Here is a 22,632-nt window from a genome sequence, read left to right as displayed (position 1 = left end):
CATGGAGTCTAATCTCCGAAGCCTAAGCTTCTGCACCCAGCCCCCGCCCAGACTGTGGACATGAACTCCAGTGGACACCTATCAGGCTGGGGAGTGCACACCCATAGCACTGACTGTCTATACAGGTCTCTATCTGTTCTAGCAGCTGCAGACTGACGGCTGTGCTCTCCTCCGAGGCTCTGAAGCTCCCTTATATTCTGGCTGATCGCTGCTGGTGAAGGGACTTCAGGGTGCGGGAACATTTCCTCTTTCACAGCTTCCTTCCAAGAGCACAGGTACAATCTGGATTCCTTCCCCTCCCCCCTTTTCTTTCATCCTACCGTTACGTGGAGATTTTCTTGCTCTTTCAGGGGTCTGAGGTCTTCTGCCAGGGCTCAATAGATGTTTGGTGAGAACTGTCCCACATGTGGATGTATTTTTGATGTATTAGTGGGAGGAGGTAAGCTTCACATCGTACTACTTCACCATCTTGATTGCTCTCCCCAGAGGGAACTGTGTTCTGAATGGTGATGCCTGTTAAGGCTCAGTAGGTTCCCTACCCGGAGAAGGCAATGGCACCCCACTCCAATACTCTTGCCTGGAAAATCCCATGGACAGAGGAGCCTGGAAGGCTGCAGTCCATGGGGTCGCTGAGGGTCCGACATGACTGAGCGACTTCACTTTCACTTTCATGCATTGGAGAAGGAAATGGCAACCCACTCCAGTGTTCTTGCCTGGAGAATCCCAGAGACAGGGGAGCCTGGTGGGCTGCCGTCTATGGGGTCACACAGAGTTGGACACGACTGAAGTGACTTAGCAGCAGGTTCCCTACCAAACGTTAAGAGGCTGTATGCAGAAGAGGTGTGAGTAAGGCTGTTAACCTAGGGCTTCTATAACAGGAACAGCCAGGACACACACACATACAGTGCCCATGTTCTGCCAAGTCATCTGGAGGCATAAGTAGAACACCAGCCACTCATCCTATCTTGGCTTTTCCGTGGCTGGGCAAGCATCTGGAAGGAGACTGCTCCAAGTAGCTATCATTGGCTGAGTGCATGGCTTGCTCTCCCACACAGGCCAGACCTGCCCAAGAGAACCCATTCTATCTGGGTGTTTTTTTCCTTAGATGAGCCAAAATCTATCACCCTGGCTAAATCCTAGCCACACCCTTACTTCCTGACCCCTTCAAATCCTAGTTACATGCCTGATCTCCTAGTTACGTGCCCCTCCTCCAGGCTCTCCTACCCACCCATGGTAACACTGAATCCTCTGCATTCACAGACTCTATTGATATGCATGATTCCCCCTCTCAAGCTGTGTGGTCACGCCCTGTTGGTCGCTTATACCCAACACCAAGCAAACTCCCTAAGTGCTGGAGACATGGATAGATGGACAAGGAAACAAGCCCAACCCCATTCCCAGCATCTTTACTGTACCTTCTGGAGCCCCCAGAGGATCTCTCTTCCCTCTGTGGCAACTCCCCAGAGGTTTATAGACAGCGTCTTTATCCCCCTTGGGTCCACTTTCTCCTGCCCTCAGTTCATACATGCCAGTTTGCAGACTGTCTCCTCACCATCTGGTCATTTTTCTAGATCCACTCCAGTGGCCCGGGCGGGTCTTGGAAAGCTCAACATAGAGTTTGGGAGTCCTGTCTTGCACCTCAGGAGGTATGTCCCAGCTCTTATGTGCAGAAATCATGAATCAGAAGATAGGGTTCTCTAAGGCAGCTGTGCTTCCCTGGGGTTGCTTGCTTGTCTGCAGCAGCTAAGTCTCCTCCTGAGGGTGCCTTGCCACAGGTAAAGGTTTAACCCTTGTGTGGACCTCACAGGTCTTGGCTGTTCCCCACCCAAGCAGCTTACCCTGCGGCCTCCCTAGCCTTCCCTGCTGGCCAGTCAGGCTCAATGTTGATGCCTGCTGATGGGAGTGTATAAGCACAACAAAGACCAATATGGGGGGAGGGGATAAATTAGGAATTTTGGAATAACAGATACACACTATGACATATAAAATAAACAACAGGAACCTACTGAATAGCACAGGAAACAGTATTCATATCTTGTAATAACCTATAACAGAAGAATCTGAAAAAGATAGCTAGATATAGGTATCGGAGAAGGCAATGGCACCCCACTCCAGTACTCTTGCCTGGAAAATCCCATGGATGGAGGAGCCTGGTAGGCTGCAGTCCATGGGGTCGCTAGGAGTCGGACACGACTGAGCGACTTCACTTTCACTTTTCACTTTCATGCATTGGAGAAGGAAATGGCAACCCACTCCAGTGTTCTTGCCAGGAGAATCCCAGGGACGGGGAAGCCTGGTGGGCTGCCATCTATGGGGTTGCACAGAGTCAGACACGACTGAAGCAACCTAGCAGTAGCAGCTGCAGCAGATATAGATATATATGTATAACTGAATCACTTTGCTGTACACCTAAAACATTGCAGATCAACCATACTTGAAAAAAAAACAATACAGCTTCATCACCAAGGCCTCCCAGTCCTGTTGAGGCCACTGCTCCCTGTAGCCAGAGGAGGCCCTGGCTATAGTGAATGGTGGGCATAATGTGGCCAGACCAGACAAGAGCCAGAGTTGGGTCTTGGAACAGCACGTGAGCTGACATCTGTCCAGCAACATCACCGGGCCCACCTTCTTCCCTCTCCTTCCGATAGCACAGTTTCTTCTCTGGGTGGACTCACCTGGGGCCTGCTGGGCTTACTCCAACTTTCGGTAGTCTCCCAGTAGGAACACCCTCATTCCACTAGTTCCTTCTCCCTTCCTGTCTAGAACTTCACAGGGTGCAGTTATGGCCACTGCATTGGGCCCATTCACTGTGATCATGCTTTCAAATGGAAGTCAAGCCTAGCCTGGCCTTCTAGTACAGTCTGAGTGACCTGTCACCCCTGCTTAGAAACCAGTTCTTGCCTGATTGCAGCCAAAGATGCCATCTGTCTTGATTGTCAGAATGGCATTTCACTTCTTAGTTTGGGCCAATCATTCATGTCATCTACCCAGGCTCCTTGGATAAAAGGCTGATTCCAGATCCAGGACCAGAGCAGGAAAGTACAAGGCGGCTAGAATATCTTGTGAAGCATCCTTAAAAAGACAGGGATATAAGAGCTAGCTTGAAGGAACTCAGATTGGCCAAATGTGGTGCAATCTGAACATCAAAATAATTGGTAACTGTTCACAGGATAATCCATGAGTCCATACTAAATGAACAAAAAAAAATTTTAATGTAAGAGAAAAGAAAGCTTCTCCTTAACAACAGAATGCCAACAATAAATGTGTAAGAAACTATGAGAGTGAGAATATCACTTGTCATTTTGTAGCCTTCATGGTACTTCATTCAGCAAAAATGATCAATCCAAGCTAAAACTCATGAGTGATAATTAGACGGGGAACAGGGTATTTAGAGGCTTAAAGTATTTCTCCAAAAATCAACTACAAAAAGAAAAGTAGTAACTCCAAAGTGGAGAGATTATAACCTTAAAGACAAACCAACATCACATTCTGCGACTGTGACGTGTATGGGGCAGAGCAACACGTCTGTAAATTCCCTGCCAAAAATGTGTATCCTGAATCTAATCATAAGGAGATGCCAGGCAAACCCAAGTTGAGGGATACTCTGCAAGATGGCTAATTTACTCTTCAAAATGTCAAGGTTAGGAACGGCAAAGACTGAGGAATTGCTTCAGATGAAATAAGACGAATGAAGTGTGATGGACAAAACGTGAATATGAGCTGTGGGCCAGATCCTAGTTCCTGCTTTTGGTAAGTGTAATGCACTTATGGAAGAGAAAGTCCTCATTCTTAGGATATACACACTTAAGTACTTAAGATAAAAAGGGTGCTTTTCTCAAACTGTCCAAAATGGTTCAAAAGGAAATATATAAGTGCACAAAGCAAATAATAAATAGGATAACGCATAAACAGTTAGGGCACCTGGGTAAAGGATATACAGTAGTTCTCTGTATACGACTGTAAATGCAACTTTATAAGTATGACATTATATAAAAATAAAGTTCTTAAAAGATGCTTTAAAAATTTTTACCTAATTAGCTATTTTTATGTTGAGTCCTCTGCAAGGATGTTAAATATTCCTTCTTTGATCTCATTACTGTCAACAGTGTCAGCAGGTCAGGGCCACTTCCCTCCAAGGAAAAGACTTCATTCTGTTAACATTCCACAAACTGCAAATCTTATTAAGGGTATAAGCCTCTAGCCCACAGTCTGTTTTTCTTCAAAGAGATCATCAAGCGACATTATGACGAGTAACTTGGTGGGATCAAGGAATCCTCTGGGAATGCACTAGTAAATAAATGGGGTTTTAGAGCCAGAAAAAACCTAGTACAATCCCATTATTCTACAAGTGTGTACTGCCGGATAGCTCTGCCAAGGAAAGAAGGCGCCACTCATGGACTCTGGCTCACTCGACACTGCTGTTTATATACCGGGCACTGTGCTAGGCGCCCTCTCTCGAGACTTGTTGGAAAGGGCCCTCTTTTGAGCCTTCTGATCCACAAACCCTTTGATGTGCGAAAACTGGCTTTTCAGTCTTTTGGGACTGCATCGCATACACTTAGTGAAGTACACCTGTTGTCACCCAGGACAAGTATACAGCTGACCCCTGAACAACGCAAGTGATTAGGGGCACCGACCCTCCACACAGCTGCAAAATCCACATATGATTCAGGCCAGCCCCCTGTATCTGTGGTTCCACATCTACAGGTTCAACCAACCACTCATGTGGTGCTGTAGTGTTTACTACCGGAAAAAGTCCACGTCTAAGTGGACCCAAGCAGTTCATATCCATGTTTTCAAGGGTCAGCAGCACACTTACCACTCGAGGCCTTTCCCCATCCACACCACCCCTCGGTGTGAGTGACGGAAGTGACCCACACGGTGCCTGCTTCCCCATGGGGACAGAGGCTGCTCAGAGGCCAGTCATATGCTGTGATCTAATCACTGCTGGAAATTAAGCCTCGAGGTGTCAAAACCATCAGAATCTAAACATATTCATGATGACACCCGCAAACACACTAGGGATTCTTTTCCCAAAGTCATATCAGGATTATTATTTTTTCTGATGCAGTGTCACATACCTGATTTTTGCAACAGCTTAGATAAAGAAAAACAGCAGGCATTTAGATTTCCTGCTCACACCTCTGCTGGAGGGAAGTGCCCGCTTCCCAGGATCAGACACAAATGGGGACAAGCCAGACAAGAACACTGAAAATGGGCATTTCAGGCCTGGTCATGTGTTAGAAGTGACTCTGACAACTGCACCCCGGTAACTGAAGAAATACAAGGATCACATGCCCTGAATGAATCATCCAAGGCCCATTTCTACTATGTCTTCCCTAACCGATGGCCCAGCTGCTGTGTAAACATCTTCCTTTCTCATTTTCAGAGAGAGGTGGGTTCTCTCTTCCTTCTTCCACTACCCCCGGCCCCCAGCATGAGCCCCACATACTGCACTGCTCCCACTGCCTCAGGAGAACCTTGAAGAGCTGAGTCTGAGCATCAGCCATATACCTGAGACTCTGTGTCACAGTCCCGTTCCTCACAGCAACCCTCTGGACACCACTTCTCCATATTCCCCTGGCAGATAAGATGGGTGGCAGTAAGCACCCCGTCCCACCTGCTTCTGGTATGGCTTCCTGTAACTCGAGGCTGGAGAGCTGAAACCTATTTCTAAGACACCCTCACTGCTAGGATTCTGGACAAAATGAGATCCCTACATGTGTGCTCACAGAGGAAGGAAGCAAGGCAGGCGGCCAGCCTCTTGATCTTTGGGCTGCCCATGCTGACAAGCCAGGAGGTGGAAGCCTGGATACTGAAAGTATGGGTGGCTGAACCAGCATTCCAGTTTCAAGTTACCAGCTTCAGCAGTTCTAGCAGCAACTTCCTGACACCAGCTCCTGCAACTTTTTAACAACTTTGTACCATTTTATCCATGTGTTAAACTCCTTTCTCCTTAAGAACATCCAGGACCATTTGTTTTCTGTACTGAGCTCTGACCAATTAATTCACTGGCTTTCAGGGCTCACCCCTGCCCTGTGTGTGGCCTGAGCCAAGCTGAGCAACTGATTTAATCATTTCCTCTGATTTGGTTCTGCTTTGTTTCAGTAGCCCAGAACTAAATTAGCCTGTTTGGGCAACCCCATCACACTGGTGACCTGAAGCCTCCTCTCCCAGCCCTGCTGGGCTTTGTCCTCACCATGGACGCCGCTGGTCCTTCCAGACCTAAGCACAGCATTTCACATTTCTCTTAATGTTAACCTTTATCCATTAGATGTGGCTCAAGGTTCAGCCTGTGAGATCTTTTGCCTCCGACCCTCCCACATCCCACACATGAACCATCTGCCATTTATAGTCACAGTGACACCAAAGCAGAGACAGAGAGTCCAACAGGGCCTTGCTTTATGTTTCTGCTTCAGACCAGCACAACTGAGGTGCTGGCATCTGGCTTCATGCTCATGCCAAAGCAAGGCTTCTTCTTTAACCCTCTTTCTTTAAAAATAAAAATGCAAATGAACAGAAGGAGTGGCCAAAATGTTGTGTCTGGGAACGCACACCTCTAGGTCATTTTCCTTCGCTTTGACTGACGGTCCAAGGACTGGGCTGGAGGCAGCGGGATGGACAGAGTGCCCAGTCTGTGCTCCTCCTCCCCACCCGCTGCCAGAGAAACCTTTCTTTTGGAGATCTTCAGCCTCATGGCTTTCGCTATCTCCATGATCCTAAGGAACAAACACATAAAACAAGGGAGAGTCTCCTCAATGCGATGCTCAGGGAAGCTTGGCAGGCAGGAGGGGGTGGCACACTTGTGCTCCAAGCCTCAAAGACAGAATCCCAAAGGTGGACACAGGAGCAAAGCTCCCAGCAGAGACTGACAAGATCGCTGAGAGCCATCAGATTCCCGTGTCAATGTGTGGCGGTTAGAAAATGCCTATACAAGTGATAGAAAACCAGGTTATCTGGCTCCTGTTGATAACTGTTTACTTCCTATAACAAGGATCAAACACTTACCAGAATTTTACAGACTCCAAGAATCTATTTCTCTTTAATGTTCAACCTCACTCTCCGTGAGAAGGCCATGTATGCACAGCCCTCAGAATAATCCTGCTCCAGACTGCTGGAAGAGTCCAATGAAGGTGTTTTCCTAGGAGCTCTTGGACCACCACCAGGGTCCTTGGGTGTCAGATACTCCTTAATCACTGACAAAGGCCAACACACCCTGCGATTCAGCACCCTGGACATTATGCTCCCTACTCAGTCTGAATCCCTTCTACCAAGGCTAGAAAGGGCCTGAAAGGTCGCCACTTCTGCCAACGTTCCCAGTCCACTCAGAGAAGCGTGAATGTGATAGCCCTGCCAAACTCCCGCTCTGCCTTGCCTTAGACACTCCCCCTGGCAGCTCCTTCCATCTGACTCTGAGAGTGCTTTCTGCTAAGCTGAAACTGGGGTTCTCTTATACAACCTCCACCCCCAGGTGACCCCATCAGAGTCATACAGAATCCCTCTTTCCAGTGACAGCAACTCGGAGACTGGAGGCTGCTCAATTACATGGGAATGGAAGGCTCACTTCTGAAGCCCAACTATTCCCCTTCTTGTCTGAGTGACCCTGGGAAAGTCACTGCTTTCTCTGAACCAAAGATTCTTTCACTGATTCTTAAGAGAAATCACTGGGAGACTATGACAGATTTGACACTGTGCCTAGCATAGTTAAGACACAGTGATGTCTGGTTGCCTGTCCATTCAGTCAATCATTCATTCATCTAAAGATTGTCCCCAGGTCCCTCAATAGTGTCTCACACTTTCCAGCAGTACCAGAACTACATCAAGGCTCCCTAAGAGAGCTTTTTCTTCTGTCATGCTCACCTTTTCTCACTGAGCTTCAAGTCCCTCTGTAACATTGTCAGGTCAATCTGGAAGCCATTTATGTGCAAGGCCAGTATGATCACATAGGCGGTGATCTTTGCCTTCATAGAGTCTGAAATTAAGTTCCGCAAACTGCAAATCAGTGGTAGAAAAAAAGAGACAAAATTAAACTCCAAGATGATTTCTCCAAAAGGAAAGGAAAAACATCCAAGCCTATTCCCATATGCATTCAACTGTCTTCTCATCTCGGGGAGAGGAAAAGGAATCTGAGCAACATCCCTCGTCCTGTCACACTGCCCGAGCCTTCACACACAGTGGAGCCGATCCCAGCGTCCCTCCAGGGAGGATAAAAAAGGCTGCATCTCCACCCTCCCCAGGCACAGTAGGAGCCTGCACTGGTGCAGACCATCCCCATCCTCCCAGCCTGCTCAGCAGGGCTGCTGGGAAAACACGTCATTCCACACTTGGCTGCCCATGATTCTTCAAGCAGTCAGAGCAGGACACAACAAGCAAACAGCAGGAAGGAAGCCCAGGTGTGCTGCTTACGGGGCTTCCCCAAAGTCATCCCCCTGGCCTGCCCCTGCCTGCATCACCACCTCTCCATACAACACTGGTTCTGGTGACACTGGGAAGGCGTCCCTGGAAAAAGTGTTTGGTGTAGTCTTTGTTGCAGGACTTCCCAGAGCCTTAATGTGAACTTCTCCCAGAGGGACAGTCTGCACTACAGTGCTGCCTAAACCCACTTACCTGAGACCCTGCCGAGCAGCAGTGCCCACTTCAGCACAGTGACTCTGAGAACATGGACTGCAATCCAAGCCCCCCTCCCGCCCGATCCTGCTCTCTCCTTTATAGGCAAAAGCCAAGAAGTCAAGCCCCCTGACCTGCCGTTGTTGTAGGTCAGGCAGGTGAACTGCTTTAGTAGTTTGGTGTTGATGATGTGGGGGACTCCGGGTCCCAGGGCACCTACAAGACAAAATGGAGTTTGATCATTTTCTTTCAAAACTCTCAGGCCACGCGTCACCTATGAGCTGGGAGACAAGGATAACAGTTGGCCCTTGGACTAAACAGAGGCATGTAGGAAGACAAAAAGGGGCCCATGAAATGGAACAGCCACCTTCAAATGAACACAGGCTCAGGTGTGTTTCGCCTGCAGACCATACGTGCACAAAAGATGTTCATGACAGGGCATTGACGAGAAAGAAAACCAGACTCCAATGAGGCCTAAAGACACATGATTCAAAGATGTTAGAAAGAGAAACAGATTGTGGAGAAAGCTCAGGGAGAGGGAAAGGAAGGGAGATTGGAATGTGAAAATAAGCATTAAGCAGACACTGAAAAACATGAGTACAGGCACAGCTCAGAGTTACTGCACGCTTGGTTTGAGACCACCACAATAAAGCAAATCACATGAACTGCGTGGTTTCCCAATGCGTGTAAGTTAGGTTTACAGTACACTGTAGTCTCCTAAGTGTGCAGTCGTATCAAGTTTTTTTTTAAAGTGTCCAATAATTAATTAAAAATTAAAAACCAATGTCCATACCTCAATTAAAGGATACCTTACTGCTAAAAACTTGCTGGCCGTCATCTGAACCTTCAGTGTGTCGTAGCAGTGACATCAAAGATCACTGATCATAGACCATCACAATTTAACAATGTAAAAGTTGAAAATATTCACAAACAGTGAAAAAATTCACAAACATAGACACAAAGTAAGCAGACTCTGTTGGAAAAATGGAAAAATGGTGCTGACTTGGTCAACCCAGGGTTGCTGCAAACCTCCAATCTGTAAAAACCATGGTATCTGTGAAGCATGGCAGAACGGGGTGTTCCTGTATAGACCCCAGGTGCCCAGTCACAGTAACACAACTGTACACACCTTGGGCCTCAAATCACAGGTGTCTGTCTCTGGATTTCCAACTCTGGGTGGCTGTGAGTGTGTGGCAGACACCCATGCCCTGGTGACAGGTGACATGGGCTACCAGCAGAAACTGACTTCCCTCCGAGCCAGAAAGAGCTGACACAACAGCGTGCCAAGGCCTTCACAAGCAAGGCCAACTTTTCTCCCCATAGAGCTATTTCTAACCATCCCCTAGAATATTCACTTGATTGGACTGGATGTTACACTTTACCTAACATAGAACAGAAGTAGTGAATGTTAGCTCTGAGCAATCATATAATCCAACTCGACCCTATTTTCAGACGAAAGAGCTTGGAGAGTTCTCTTAGCACATCAGCAGTACCCCACTGTTACACAGTTATAAATGAAGACCTGGAAAGACATGTCCATTTCTTCTCTCACTAGAGCTAGTCTAATAATTATAGACAGATAACAGACTGGAAATAACTAGAATAAAATGCCTATCATGATATATAAACCCCAATGTTCATTGTATCCCTGCTTACAATAGCCAAGACACAGAAGCAACCTAAATGTCCATCAACAGATGAATGGATAAAGATGTAGTATATGTATTTCTATGGAATATTACTCAGCCATAAAAAAGTATGAAATGATGCCCTTTGCAGCAACATGGGTGGACCTAGAGATTATCGTAATAAGTAAAGCCAGACAGAGAGAGACAAATGTAATATCACTTTTATGTGGAATCTAAAGAAAATGATACCAATCAGACTCATAGACATAGAAAATAAATGTATGGTTACCAAAGGGGAAAAGCAAGGGAGGGAGGGATAAATTAGGAGTTTGGGACTAACAGATAAACACTACTATATATAAAATAACAAGGACCTACAGTATAGCACAAGGAACTATATACAGTATCCTGTAATAATCTATAATGGAAGAAAATCTGAAAAAGAATATATATATAAATACATATGTAACTGAATCACTTTGTTGTATACTTGAAACACATTGTAAATCGACTGTATTTCAATTAAAAAAAAAGTCTATCATGGACTTACTTTTCCGCTTAATCACTTTCTGTGCTCGAAATCTGATGAGGGCGTCCAGGTACCATATGCACCGTGCCTGGCGGTCTCGGCTCTCCTCATTTGATGGCAAAGACTTCAAGGCTTCTATGACAAAGGAGCAGTGACTACAACAAGGGAGAGAAAAGGGGAAATGTGTAAGACCAGCCAGTAGGCACCCCCCACACCTGCTATACAGTCAACAGCTGAGGAAGCGCCATCCCACCCGCACCTTATAATAGGAGGAGCATGAATTTAGTGCAGGGGGAGTAAAGGTCTAGACAGTAAATATGCATTTCGTGAGCAAATGGTCACTGCCACTGCAATGCAAAGGCAGCCAGTGATTAACACATGAATGAATGACTGAAGCTATGTTCCAATAAAACTTTATTCACAGGCAGTGTCCAAGACTCAGCATTCTGGCCACAGCTGCCCAATCCTGATGTGGTGGTCTGGAGCATGGGCTCTCAACTACCTGGGTCTGAATCCCCTCTCTGCCATGCAGTGGCTCGGGCAAGTTTCTGAACATCTCTGTTTTGGTTTCTTTACCTCTAAATTAAGTACCCTCACCCTATGGATTTTTGCGGGGTAAATGAGACAATGCAATTAAAGTGGTGCTTGGCACAGGGAAGAGTCCCATCAGTGCTGGCTGTTATTTTTACATACTGTTGTTCTACCACTATCACGATCATGGAATCGCAGCCATAAGAGGCTCTTCAATGTTATCTCATGGCAGCCTCCTTGTACAGATGGGAAAATTAAGGCTCAGAGAGGGGAAGACCACTCAGTCCATCAGGCAGATGGGGACTCAGTTCTCTAGACCCCCAGCCCAGGGCTCATTCCAGTACCTGGCCCTGAGCCACAATCATATTAAGACAATGAAGAACCATCAATGAAGCTTTTTTTGGAAATGGGTCTTTAGAGACAGGGGGGAAAAAATGTATTTTCTACGACTTTGGATTTCACTGACCAGTAAAATTTCCAAACAAATATCTAGGGAACCAACCTAGGGTTGACAATATTTTTTCAGGATAAAATTATTAAAAGAAAAACTCAAAAGCAAAAATATCCCCTACTACCATCATAAAAGAAAAGCTGTTTTAAAAGGCAAAAAAACGGGGAGGGGAATCGAGGCAATCATCTCTGAATTAATTAAAACATACTATATTTAAAGAACATAATTCAGGGCTTCCCTGATTGTCCATTGGTTAAGAATCCATCTTGTGGGACTTCCCTGGTGGTCCAGTGGCTAAGACTCCCTAACGCAGGGAGCTCAGGTTCAATCCCTGGTCAGGGAATGAGATCCCATATGCTACAATGAAGACCCGGTGCAACAAAAAAATAAATAATTAAAAAAAAAAAGAAAGAGCAAGAAGAAATAAAAAAAAAAAAAGAAGAATCCATCTTGCTATACAAAGGACACTGGTTTGATCCTTGGTCTGGGAAGATCCCACATGCCCTGGGGCAACTAAGGCCGTGCATCCCAACTACCATGCAGCAACTTCTGAAGCCTGGGCGCCCTAGAGCCCTGCTCTGCAACAAGAAAGTCACCGCAATAAGAAACCTGAGCACCGCAACTAGATTAGCCCCTGCTCACCACACCTAGAGAAAGTCTGCGCAGCAATGAAGACCCAGCACAGCCAAAAATAATAAACATTAAAAAACCAATAAATGAATAATATATATAATTTAACTTCAGAAAAGCTCACTCAACACATCACCACAGATAAACTATCACTTCAGCAGGCACCTACTCCCAGGCCAGCCCTTGGACCTGGTGTAACACTGTAGGGGGTATACAGGTCAGCTCCAGTTCTCAGCCCCAGCCTACAAGGCCTCACCACCCTCTGCCCAGCCACACGATCCCTGCACTCAGAGGCCAATGCTGTCCCTTGAATGCCACCCACAGCCTCGGGGCAATAGGCCTAGGAGCCCAAACACTGCAGCAAACACTAGCTCATTCATGTCCAAATGCTGAAGAGACAGATGTCCTCACTGACTGACACCCGAGGTCTCCCTCATGTCTGACTACAGTAAGTGTGTGTCCCAACACCACAACCCAGACTCTCCATCCGCCCAAGTGCGATACCTGTTCTCTTCAATCATCTTCAGTATTTCTTCTGAGGTGACATTCCTGAATGCTTCAGATGGGCTCTGAAGAGCGTCATACTCCACAGGGGAAAGAACTAGTTACAGGTCAAGAAAAACCCAAGCAAAGTGGAAACATCAACTAGCTAGATCATGTTGTAACAGCCTCATCTTAGAAATGGGAAAACTGAGGCTGAGAGGGGGTGATAACACAGTATGTTTGGGCAGAGCTTTGGGGACTCAGTTCTCCTGACTCCCAGCCTAAGCTCATGGTCTGCCTGGACTTTTCTGTCTTCTCTTATCACAAAGCTGCTGCAGGCATCTTCCATCTGAGAAGAATCACAAGTATGGGAACTCTACATTCTAACCTTTCCTTTTATAAAATCAGCCTAGCCTAGACTCTGGGCACTGGCTAACTTAAAAGTCATATTTTGATTCTTTGTGGAGAGTGAGCCCCACCCACCGAGCCGAGCTGTGGGCATTTTGCTGAGGGATGGGTTTGTCCTCAGCTACTGGGGAAGCCTCGCTGACTTCCCGGCAACAGTGCTGGGGCAACAGCAAGCGTCTGGGGCGAGCTTTTGTGAGCATCACGGGACCACCAACATCCTCAGAGAGCCTGGCCATGGCACTGCCGTGCGCACATCCCTACTTGGGGAATGAGGTGGCGTTTCTACTGCAAGAAGGATACGGTCTTCAAACTTATACACATCTTCAGGCTTGGCTGCATCGGCGTGGCAGGGAGGGAGACAGACAGAGTCATCCTGCAAGTCATCGTGGATGGCGTCACTGACCAGGGCTTTTCAGTAAAGGAAGAGTCAGCATCAGAGTCACCCTGCTTAGCTCTGGTTCCCCAATGCGCTCTGCAACCTGTGCACTTGAGATTATCATCGGCCCAGAACCCCCTCATCTGAACTTCTCCACGTATTGTGAGTGAAACAGAAAGATCAAATTATAAAATTGTAACTATCATACAGGAATAACCACATCTGAATTAAGTATGCACACAGACAAGAAGAGAGAGGAAAACTGTAGCAGCTGGTCTTGTAGAACGATACGAAAATGGGGGAATTTTTTTTTCTTTTTAAATGTCTTCAGCTATTAAGTTTACTGTTCATAGCTGAGAATAAACTGAATAAAAAAATTGAAAAATTTACTTAAGACATTAAACTGTATCTTTGACCATATGGAGACATATTTCTATGTTTCTAAATGGGAAAACATTATAAAGATGCTGATTTTCCCCATATTAATCCCAAACGGATTTTGAGAGAATTTAACAAAATAATTCTTAAGATCATCTGGAAGAAAAAGTATGCTACAACAGCGTACATTTGTGAACAATAAGGATGAAGTTGCCCCATCAGACAATAAACTGGATGGTGAAGCTACAATAATTAGAAGGGCCAGATGCTGCTACACGAATAGCCAGTCAGAATGCTGAGGCAGAACCCAATTAAGAATGTGGTAAAATGATAAAGATGACTTTTTAAATCATTTTCTACACAAGGAAAAGATGAAGTTGGGGACAACTCGCTAATCATTTGGAAAAGATAAAATGAGGTTTGTACCATAGACCAAAAAAAAAGGTCATTAAGATGTAAAAGTAAAAAGTAAAACTGTGAAAGGAGTGAAAGAAAATATTTATGTAATCATAGGGTATGGAAAGGTTTTCTAAAATTTCCTAAAATTTCATTTTAATAGGAAAACTACTTGACTTGAGCTCACTGAGGCGGGCCATGTCAGCTGTTTCTTATAATTCCCAGAGTCTATTCTGAAGAAGGCCTTCAGGGAGAAGCAGGAAGGAATACAGCCCTAACTCCCATCATGTCCATCTGTGAGGCAGGTAAAGGATCTCAAGAGAAGGGACAGCTGTCTCTAGGAGCAGCCTCTAACCCCAAGTTTCAGCTGCTTACCAGTCACACCCTTTGTATCAATTATATTCTCTGCAGCTTTAGCCACTGCACGATTCAAAGATTCACTGCCAACTTTGTTCATTCTCCTGGAGTTCAGAGCTCGCTTCTGTTTGGTGGTACCGAAGGCTTCAATGCAAGAATCCATCTGTGCCAAAGACAAATTTGGTCACTGGAGACAGGCTGGGCACTGCTACTCCCAGCCGTGTGACTACGGGGAAACTCAGCTTCTCTGAGCCATCAATATCACACCTGTAAACTGGGCTGCTGCTACTGCTGCTAAGTCACTTCACTTCACACAGAGTGTCCGACTCTGTGATCCCATAGACGGCAGCCCACCAGGCTCCCCCGTCCTTGGGATTCTCCAGGCAAGAACACTGGAGTGGGTTGCCATTTCCTTCTCCAATGCATGAAAGTGAAAAGTGAAAGTGAAGCCGCTCAGTCGTGTCTGACCCTCAGCGACCCCATGGACTGCAGCCTTCCAGGCTCCTCCATCCATAGGATTTTCCAGGCAAGAGTACTGGAGTGGGATGCCATTGCCTTCTCCATAACTGGGCTGACTCATACCTAACTACTTCATAGGCTTGTTGTAAGAACCAAAAGATACTAAGAGATCTGAAGTGCTTGTTTTATAAACTATAATGAGCTATTTATAAATCAACAGTGTTTCCATCTGTAAAATGAAAAGACTTGACTAGAATTAGTGTCAGTAAATCTGGGGCACACAGCTCACCGTTTTCCAATCCTATACCCACAACAGACACTGCTAACAGATCACTCATTCCCCCTTTGAGCCTGCAGACAGCCTCACACCCTTCTCCATACAGTGCTCCAGGCAGTCCTGAAGAGCCAATCAATCTGCCATCCTAGGATGAGATGAGCCTGTACAAAGCTACTACATTGACAATCCTAAAGTTTACTTTGTCTTGATGTGAAGTTTCCAGGCTATAGTCAGTATTTTCTGAACTTGGATTAAATCCTGAAAACAAGTGCTATGCTACACCTGCAGCAACAGCCCAGCAGAGAACCAGTTCCAGATGCTGGCACAGACCTGTGCACAGCTGCCCCAGATACGGCATCTGCTCTCTGTGAGGCCACAGAGGCCTCTGCAGGTAGGAACTGTCCAGAGAGCCACAGACTCAATGAACTGGGAGCACCCAGGGAGAACTGTGCATTTTTATATTACTGATGGAGAAATTCAAGGCCTGGAAGGAACTCACTTTAGGCCTCACTTCTTAGCTCTGTCACACTTACCTTTTCTCTGAAAGATTTGGCTTGACTCTCCGGTGTTGATTCACTCTCAACTGATTCATCTACAAAACATACAACAAAGAAAAAAGCAAACTGTTAAGTTTGCCTGCAAACAGCTGCTAAGTCACTTCAGTTGTGTCCGACTCTGTGCGACCCCACAGACGGCAGCCTACCAGGCTCCCCCGTCCCTGGGATTCTCCAGGCAAGAACACTAGAGTAGGTTGCCATTTCCTTCTCCAATGCATGAAAAGTGAAAGTGAAGATGCTCAGTCGTGTCCGACTCTTAGCGACCCCACAGACTGCAGCCTACCAGGCTCCTCCATCCATGGGATTTTCCAGGCAAGAGTACTGGAGTGGGGTGCCACTGCCTTCTCCATTGCCTACAGACAGTAAGAGTGTTTAATATTTGGTTAACAGTTAATCTAAGAAAACCAGATTTCTCTACTCCAGGACTTCCCAGAGCTTAACATGCATGTGTACTATGAACACTCAATATGAAGCTTCAGTATACAGGTAGAGGATATGGAGAATACTATGGAATCAAGTGAAGGGATCCAAGGAAACATGAGGCCTCCAGGTGAAGTGACTTGCCCTAGGCAATGCAGAGATGGGATTAGAAACTAAGTCCTGTGCTCTTTCCTGTATATAGTTTTGCCCTTCTCTAAAAGAGATGAGGAGGAGGGATCAGGAAGGCTGAGGAGAAGGAAGAGGACATGGGGCTCACCTCCCGTTGACAAATACATCAAAAATACATCTATATGTGGAACAGTTATCATGGAAAACTAACTGAAAATTGGCAGAAGAAAGATTTCCAGGGGTAGTAAGGTTGGGACCCCCACCACTGCCCCTCAAAGGGATGTGAAAGGAAAGGAAGGTTTGCATGGGCTCTCCACACCACAGCCTGGCACATGATCTGAGCCAGCCAGCCCCTGGATGTGGGGAAGGTACAAATTAGGAGTACAGCATTAATAGATATAAACTACTATACATAAAATAGATAGGCAACATGTATTTACTGTATAACACAGGGAATTGTACCCAATAGCTTGTAATAATCTATACTGGAATATCATCTGCCAAAAAAAAATATATATATATATCATATACCATACACCTGAAACTAACAAAATACTAGAAATCAACTATGCTTCAATAAAAAAAATTTTTTTTTTTTTTAAATTTTAAGACCTAAAAGTAGGCATAAACATGAGGTATGTATTATTTTACATGAAGCTCTCTGATCTCCCACAGAGTATTCATATAAGGGGCAATAATCTAGTGGACAGGAGCCTAAGCTTTGAAGTGACCTTGCCTGCATTTAAATCCCAGGTGTCTTACTTGTAACAGCAGTATGTTCCTGCTAAAGTCATTTAACTTCTGTTCCAGGTTCATCATTGATTAAAAAGTGAAGTAAGCGATATAATGCATTGAAAGTGCTTAGAACAGTGCCCAGAGCATAGTAAGGACCCAATAAATGTGTATGTATTTTTTATATATGCTGGTTAGAATTAACCAATATTTACAAATGTGTTTATATAACAAATTAATGAACAATTTTCTTTGTTCATTGGAAGTTAGAAGAGCATTTGGAGAATAATTTATATGTTGTTTTATTTGTTTGCAAAGCAGGAAATTCTTCACCTACAGACTATGGACCCCTAGGAAATTCACAGATGACCTTTGGGATGCAAGAGCCCTTTAAAATTATATGCAAAATCTCATATTTCTTGTATATTATGTATGTTTCTCAGAAGTACTTCTAGTTCTTTACAAGAAAGACTAAGATCACTGCTTTGCCAGAATGAAGTTATTAGAACTAATGCCTCTGAAGCGGATTCACAATGATCCTAATAATCCTTATCTAATTCCCTCCCCAACCATGGTTCTCAGTATTTACGATTTAGAAACAGGAGCCCCTTGAGTTTGACCATCTTATCTATCATTTTCAAAGATCCTACTCTAACCCAATACATTCTAAAATGCCAGAGGAGAGAGGTATTGCCACTTCTCCCAGTGGGTTAGAGAAAAAATAGATCTCTTCCCAAATTACAAAGTGTAAAGACTTTGCATCAACCTTTGTCCAACTTATAAGCAACTTCTACAACCTACCAGAGATTCTAAAACCTCTACCCCGACTAGAACCATTAAGAATTAAGAAAGGCCCTCAATGAAAAAGAGTATTGGACATGGCCTCCATTACTCTGCTCTGATCATTGCTCAACTTGCTTAAACTAAGATTAGATTTTGATCTTCAGTCTGTAAACATTGTAGGGATAGAATCTGTGCCTGTTTTGCTATATTCACAGCCCCTAACTTGTGCCTGGGGCATAGTAGGTCATCAATAAATATTTGTTGAGTAAAAGCACTTTTAAAACTTTGTCAATTGAAAAAAAAAAAACTTTTAAAAAAACAGCTACAAAATGTAGTTTACAAGTCAAACTGATGCATCCAGCAAACCTAAAACACTCAGCCTTTCCTTGAGCCTTCACAACCAGAACCTACCTGAAAACAGTGGCTGCATGTTGAACAGTTCAGCATCATATACTTCCATCTGGCCAGAGGTCTTGTTCAAAATTCCCACAAAGTGCCTGAATAAAGAAGGAATATTAGTGACAATGGATCATTCAAAAGGTATTGTTTATACAATCGCCTTGTTTCTGCTTAAAAGGTGTTACTCATAAGTAACAATAATCCCCCACAGCAGGTATTCTCTGCAAGCAGAGGGAAATGAGGGGAGAAAGGGGGAGGGCAGCAGGGAAGTCACCAGGTGATTCTTATAGCCAATCACATTTGGGGTCACTGATGTAGTGGTAAAACCTTTTGGGATATAACAATCTAGAACTACACTAGAATTTACTCCATGTGTAAATTCTATGGAGGCAAAGACAAAACTTCGGTAATTATGAGAAGACCAGTTTAAACCAGGAAATCTTTGTAAAGAGATGATAAAAGTTTCAAGCAAACAAATTCATCGGAGCTCTATCAGCTGCTGGGGTAGAGGAGCGGGGAGATGACTCTAAAAGGGCCTTGGTTGTGGTTCATGGATGGATATCCTCACAGGGACACTGCATTATGCAATGCCTGACAGTGAGACTGAGCAGGCTGAACAATCTTCATTGTACCAAGAGGTAAACCAGAGGCCAGTAAACAGTGGAGTTGCCCAAGTCAGTAATCTTTCCAGAACTAGACAGAAATTCTGGAGCCTTGGACACTACCAAACCCTTTTATTGTAGTTACTTCCAAGGCAGACTTCTGGCAAACTTTGGTGTGTTGATCACACATCCAAAAATAATGGAGATGGCTGCCTTTTAGGAACAAGATAGTTATAAACAATATTTCAAGTTAATGATATGGTCAAAACTAATGAAGGTCAAAAGGCACAAACTTCCAGTTATAAAATAAATAAGTCTTGGAGGTATAATGTTCAGCACAGTGACTATAATACTGCATTATATATTTGAAAGATGTTAAGAGACTAAGCCTCTGAAGTTCTCATCCCAGGAAAAAATATTGTAACTGTATGGATCTTAACTAGACATTGTTGTGACCATTTTGCAGCATTACATACACTGGTCATTTTATCATACACCTGAAACTAATGCTATATGTCAATTACATCTCAACTTTTAAAAAAAACTTAAAATTACAAATGAATGAGGTTTTTAGGAAATTAAATAAATGTTAAGTCACTTTTCAATCTCAAGAACGTCTACATGCTGATGTGAAGGTCCCTGGGTCTAGGAACACAGGAACCTGGTAAACCTCTCTAGATTTCTCCCTCTGCAGCTAAAATAAAGTCAGAAAAGAGCGGTGCCAGGGCCGCCGCCACCACCACCACCATCCCCACTTCCCACAATCACTTTCCCCATCTCTACCTGCACAGAGTATTGCATTTGAGGGCTCCAGTCCCAAAATTGTTTCCCACATAGGAAAGTCTGTCTGTTTCAGCTGCCTAAAATGTAGAGGAGGGAAGGGCTCCATTACAACCAATGTTGAAAGACAGTAAACATCTTGACACCTTTTTCCAAGTTTGCAGAAGCTTTAGAATCCAAACTGCAGTGGATGAGACAAGAGAGCCTCTTTGAGAGGATCCAGCTCCACTATCTCTAAGTGAGTCTGGGGTATTCCTGGTGGAAAGGCAAGAGGACTTTTGAAAAGTTCCAGGTAGTGCTGGCTTCTAGCTAGTCTGAAAGTTCTTGGTGGAGCTGTGCCTCAGGACTCAGAGACAGGCCCTAGGCTTCCACAGCTTAGAGGCATGCAACAAAATGATTCTGCAGGCAACACTAAAGCCCAAGTCTTTCTTGAACCTCTCTGCTCACTCTATCATGACTGCTCCTTATCTGCTCTCAGGATCACTGTTATTGTTGTTTAGTCACTACGTTGTGTCTGACTCTTTTGCAACCCCATGGACTATAGCCCACTACGCTCATCTGTCCATGGGATTTTCTAGGCAAGAATACTGGATTGGGTTGCCATTTCCTTCTCCAGGAGATCTTCCTGACTCAGGGATTGAACCCACGTCTCCTGCATTGGCAGGTAGATTCTTTACCACTGAGCTAGTCATCAAGGAAGCCCCTCAGCGCCATGGAGGTGGTAAATTCATTCCTCAATCAGAGCCAAGCTTCCCTGCCCTCTTCACCTGCAATACTAACTTCAGCTGTTAAACCTTCCTCCATCCTTCAGGGTTCAGCTCCCTTACACCCTCCCCCAGGAAGACATTCTGGCAAGCAGAACCTTCACTGACTCAGCTCACTCTGCCCTGCTCTGTACTCTCTCTCCCTGGGACCCTGAGCTTTGTTTCCTTATGTATGAGTTCCTCACATTCAGTTCTCACCTCTCTAGAGCAGGGAATGCAGATGTCTGGGAATGTCTGACATTCTTCTGTTGGCCACAACTAGGAAGCGCTACTAGTGGGCAGAAGCCAGGGAAGCTACCAAATATCCAGTGATGCACAAGACAGCCCCCACAACAAAGAATAACATACCTGGGTCAGAATGTCAATAGTGTCGAGGCTGAGAAACACTGCTCTATAGTATGAGCTCCCTCAGGGTGGGTCCAGGTCTGACTTAGCTATTTCCCCAGCAGCTTACAGTCCGGGGCCACAATGGGGACTCAATAAATGCTTGCTGATTGAACAAATTAATAAAAAGCCATCACTTCACTACCAGTGTGAAACTGAATGGGGCCTGTCTCCACAACCCAGCCTGCTGGGGCACAATGTTCTTCAAAGGTTCACCTGCTATTCCCCCTCTTTTCTCCTCTCACTCCTTCCTACACCAACCCACACCCAAAGGGCCTCCTGAGGTCTGCAGAGTGGAGGTGACTGGCCAGAGCATCACTTGCCAGGATCCGCTGACTCCTCTTCCTGGGGTTTGTGGAGTCGTTGTTCTTGTACAAGGTAAAGCGCATGTTGCCTGGATTCTGTAGCCTCCCATTGGAGAACTGGACTGCAAGATTACAGCATAAGAATGAAATGAGAGCAGAAAAATCCAGAGTATGGTGGGGAGGAAATTAATCGTCAATGGGAGGGAGTGACCGACTCGGAGAATGGGGATGGCAAGGAAGCCCAGGTCCTAACCCAAAGCTGTCCTGGTCCAGGTGGGAAGAGGGGCTGGTGAGGGGTTGGAGCCGTGAGGGGATCCCTGGGGACGGGCCTCCACGGGAAGGAATAACTAGGGGAGTGGGGCTGACTAAGGAGACCTCGGCCAAACCTAGAAAGGCTGAGGGAATCCCTGGCCAATGGGGAGAAGGAAATGGAGCAGGTGTGAGACCTGGTGCGTGAGGGGATGACGGGGTCCTAGATACATACAGCCCCAGCCCTGGGGAGGACGTTAACTGGGATGTCCTCATCCACCTGGAAGGTAGTAACAGGGAGACAAGATGACAGAAGATGACAGGAGAGCCCTGGCCGAGCCCCAAGGAGTAGTGGAGCCTATAAGGGGCCCTGGCCCAGCTGGGAATGCGGCTGGACGGACGTGGGAAGTGAACGGCTGTAGCGGTACAGGAACGGAAGGGGAGGAAGTTACAGGAAAACCTGCTCCAGCTTCGCAGTATTTACCCAGCAGAGCGCTTTGGCTGTCGTCGGGCTCCCCACAATACTGCCACCTCGCACTCGGAAACACCTCCGCTGCCATCTCGCCTCGCCAGCCGACAATCCCCGGAGTTAAAAACAGCTACAGCTACACGCGGTAGAACTGCTGCGGGCCGGAAGAGGCGTGGTCTCTCCGGACACCGCCCCGCGCACGCAAAGACGCGTGGCTCCGCCCCACAGGACATCGCCCCCTAAGCGCCCTTTTCCTGAGCTCTTAGGCGCGCCTGTCCCGCCCACCCTCGCCCCACCCCGCCATGAGGCGTGGCCTCCGTCCTCACCTTGCCTTGCCAGCTTCTCCAACGCGCAGTACCTGATTGGCCCAGCACTCAACAAGCGCGTTACACCTTGTGTACTGCTAGGGTGCTCGCGTCTACGAGCCTTGCGTGGTGTGGGATTTCTTCATATGCACAATCTATGTAGGGTATTGTCTATCTCTCAGATCAGTCGCTCAGTCGTGTTCGACTCTTCGCGACCCCATGAATTGCAGCACGCCAGGCCTCC

At 45.8% G+C, this 22,632-nt stretch overlaps 1 protein-coding gene across 1 annotated transcript; it reads right to left on the bottom strand.

Annotated features, from left to right (window-relative positions):
- Positions 1-6,380: 6,380 nt before the first annotated feature.
- Positions 6,381-22,302, bottom strand: POLR1E (RNA polymerase I subunit E). Its single transcript, XM_055578562.1, has 12 exons — positions 22,099-22,302; positions 21,380-21,487; positions 19,916-19,988; positions 18,543-18,628; positions 16,044-16,102; positions 14,793-14,937; positions 13,568-13,675; positions 12,881-12,977; positions 10,786-10,919; positions 8,742-8,823; positions 7,861-7,992; positions 6,381-6,719 (listed from the first exon to the last, which is right to left on the bottom strand). Exons 1-12 carry the CDS (start codon positions 22,172-22,174, stop codon positions 6,560-6,562), a joined length of 1,260 nt encoding a protein of 419 aa, XP_055434537.1. The 5' UTR covers positions 22,175-22,302; the 3' UTR covers positions 6,381-6,559.
- Between the last annotated feature and the right edge of the window lie 330 nt (positions 22,303-22,632).

The sequence above is a fragment of the Bubalus kerabau genome, chromosome 4, assembly GCF_029407905.1.
Source record: "Bubalus kerabau isolate K-KA32 ecotype Philippines breed swamp buffalo chromosome 4, PCC_UOA_SB_1v2, whole genome shotgun sequence".
Taxonomy (NCBI): Eukaryota; Metazoa; Chordata; class Mammalia; order Artiodactyla; family Bovidae; genus Bubalus; species Bubalus kerabau.
The sequence above is the reverse complement of the archived record's forward strand: the minus strand, read 5'-3'. Positions and strand labels throughout refer to the sequence as shown.

Bases quoted from the DNA above. Each gene is read 5' to 3' on its own strand.
- POLR1E (XM_055578562.1), bottom strand. From the start codon at position 22,174: ATGGCAGCGGAGGTGTTTCCGAGTGCGAGGTGGCAGTATTGTGGGGAG. The intron at 21,488-22,098 runs GTAAATACTGCG...GTAATCTTGCAG, and splicing joins CAGCCAAAGCGCTCTGCTGG to TCCAGTTCTCCAATGGGAGG. The intron at 16,103-18,542 runs GTAGGTTCTGGT...TATGTTTTGTAG, and splicing joins CATGCAGCCACTGTTTTCAG to ATGAATCAGTTGAGAGTGAA.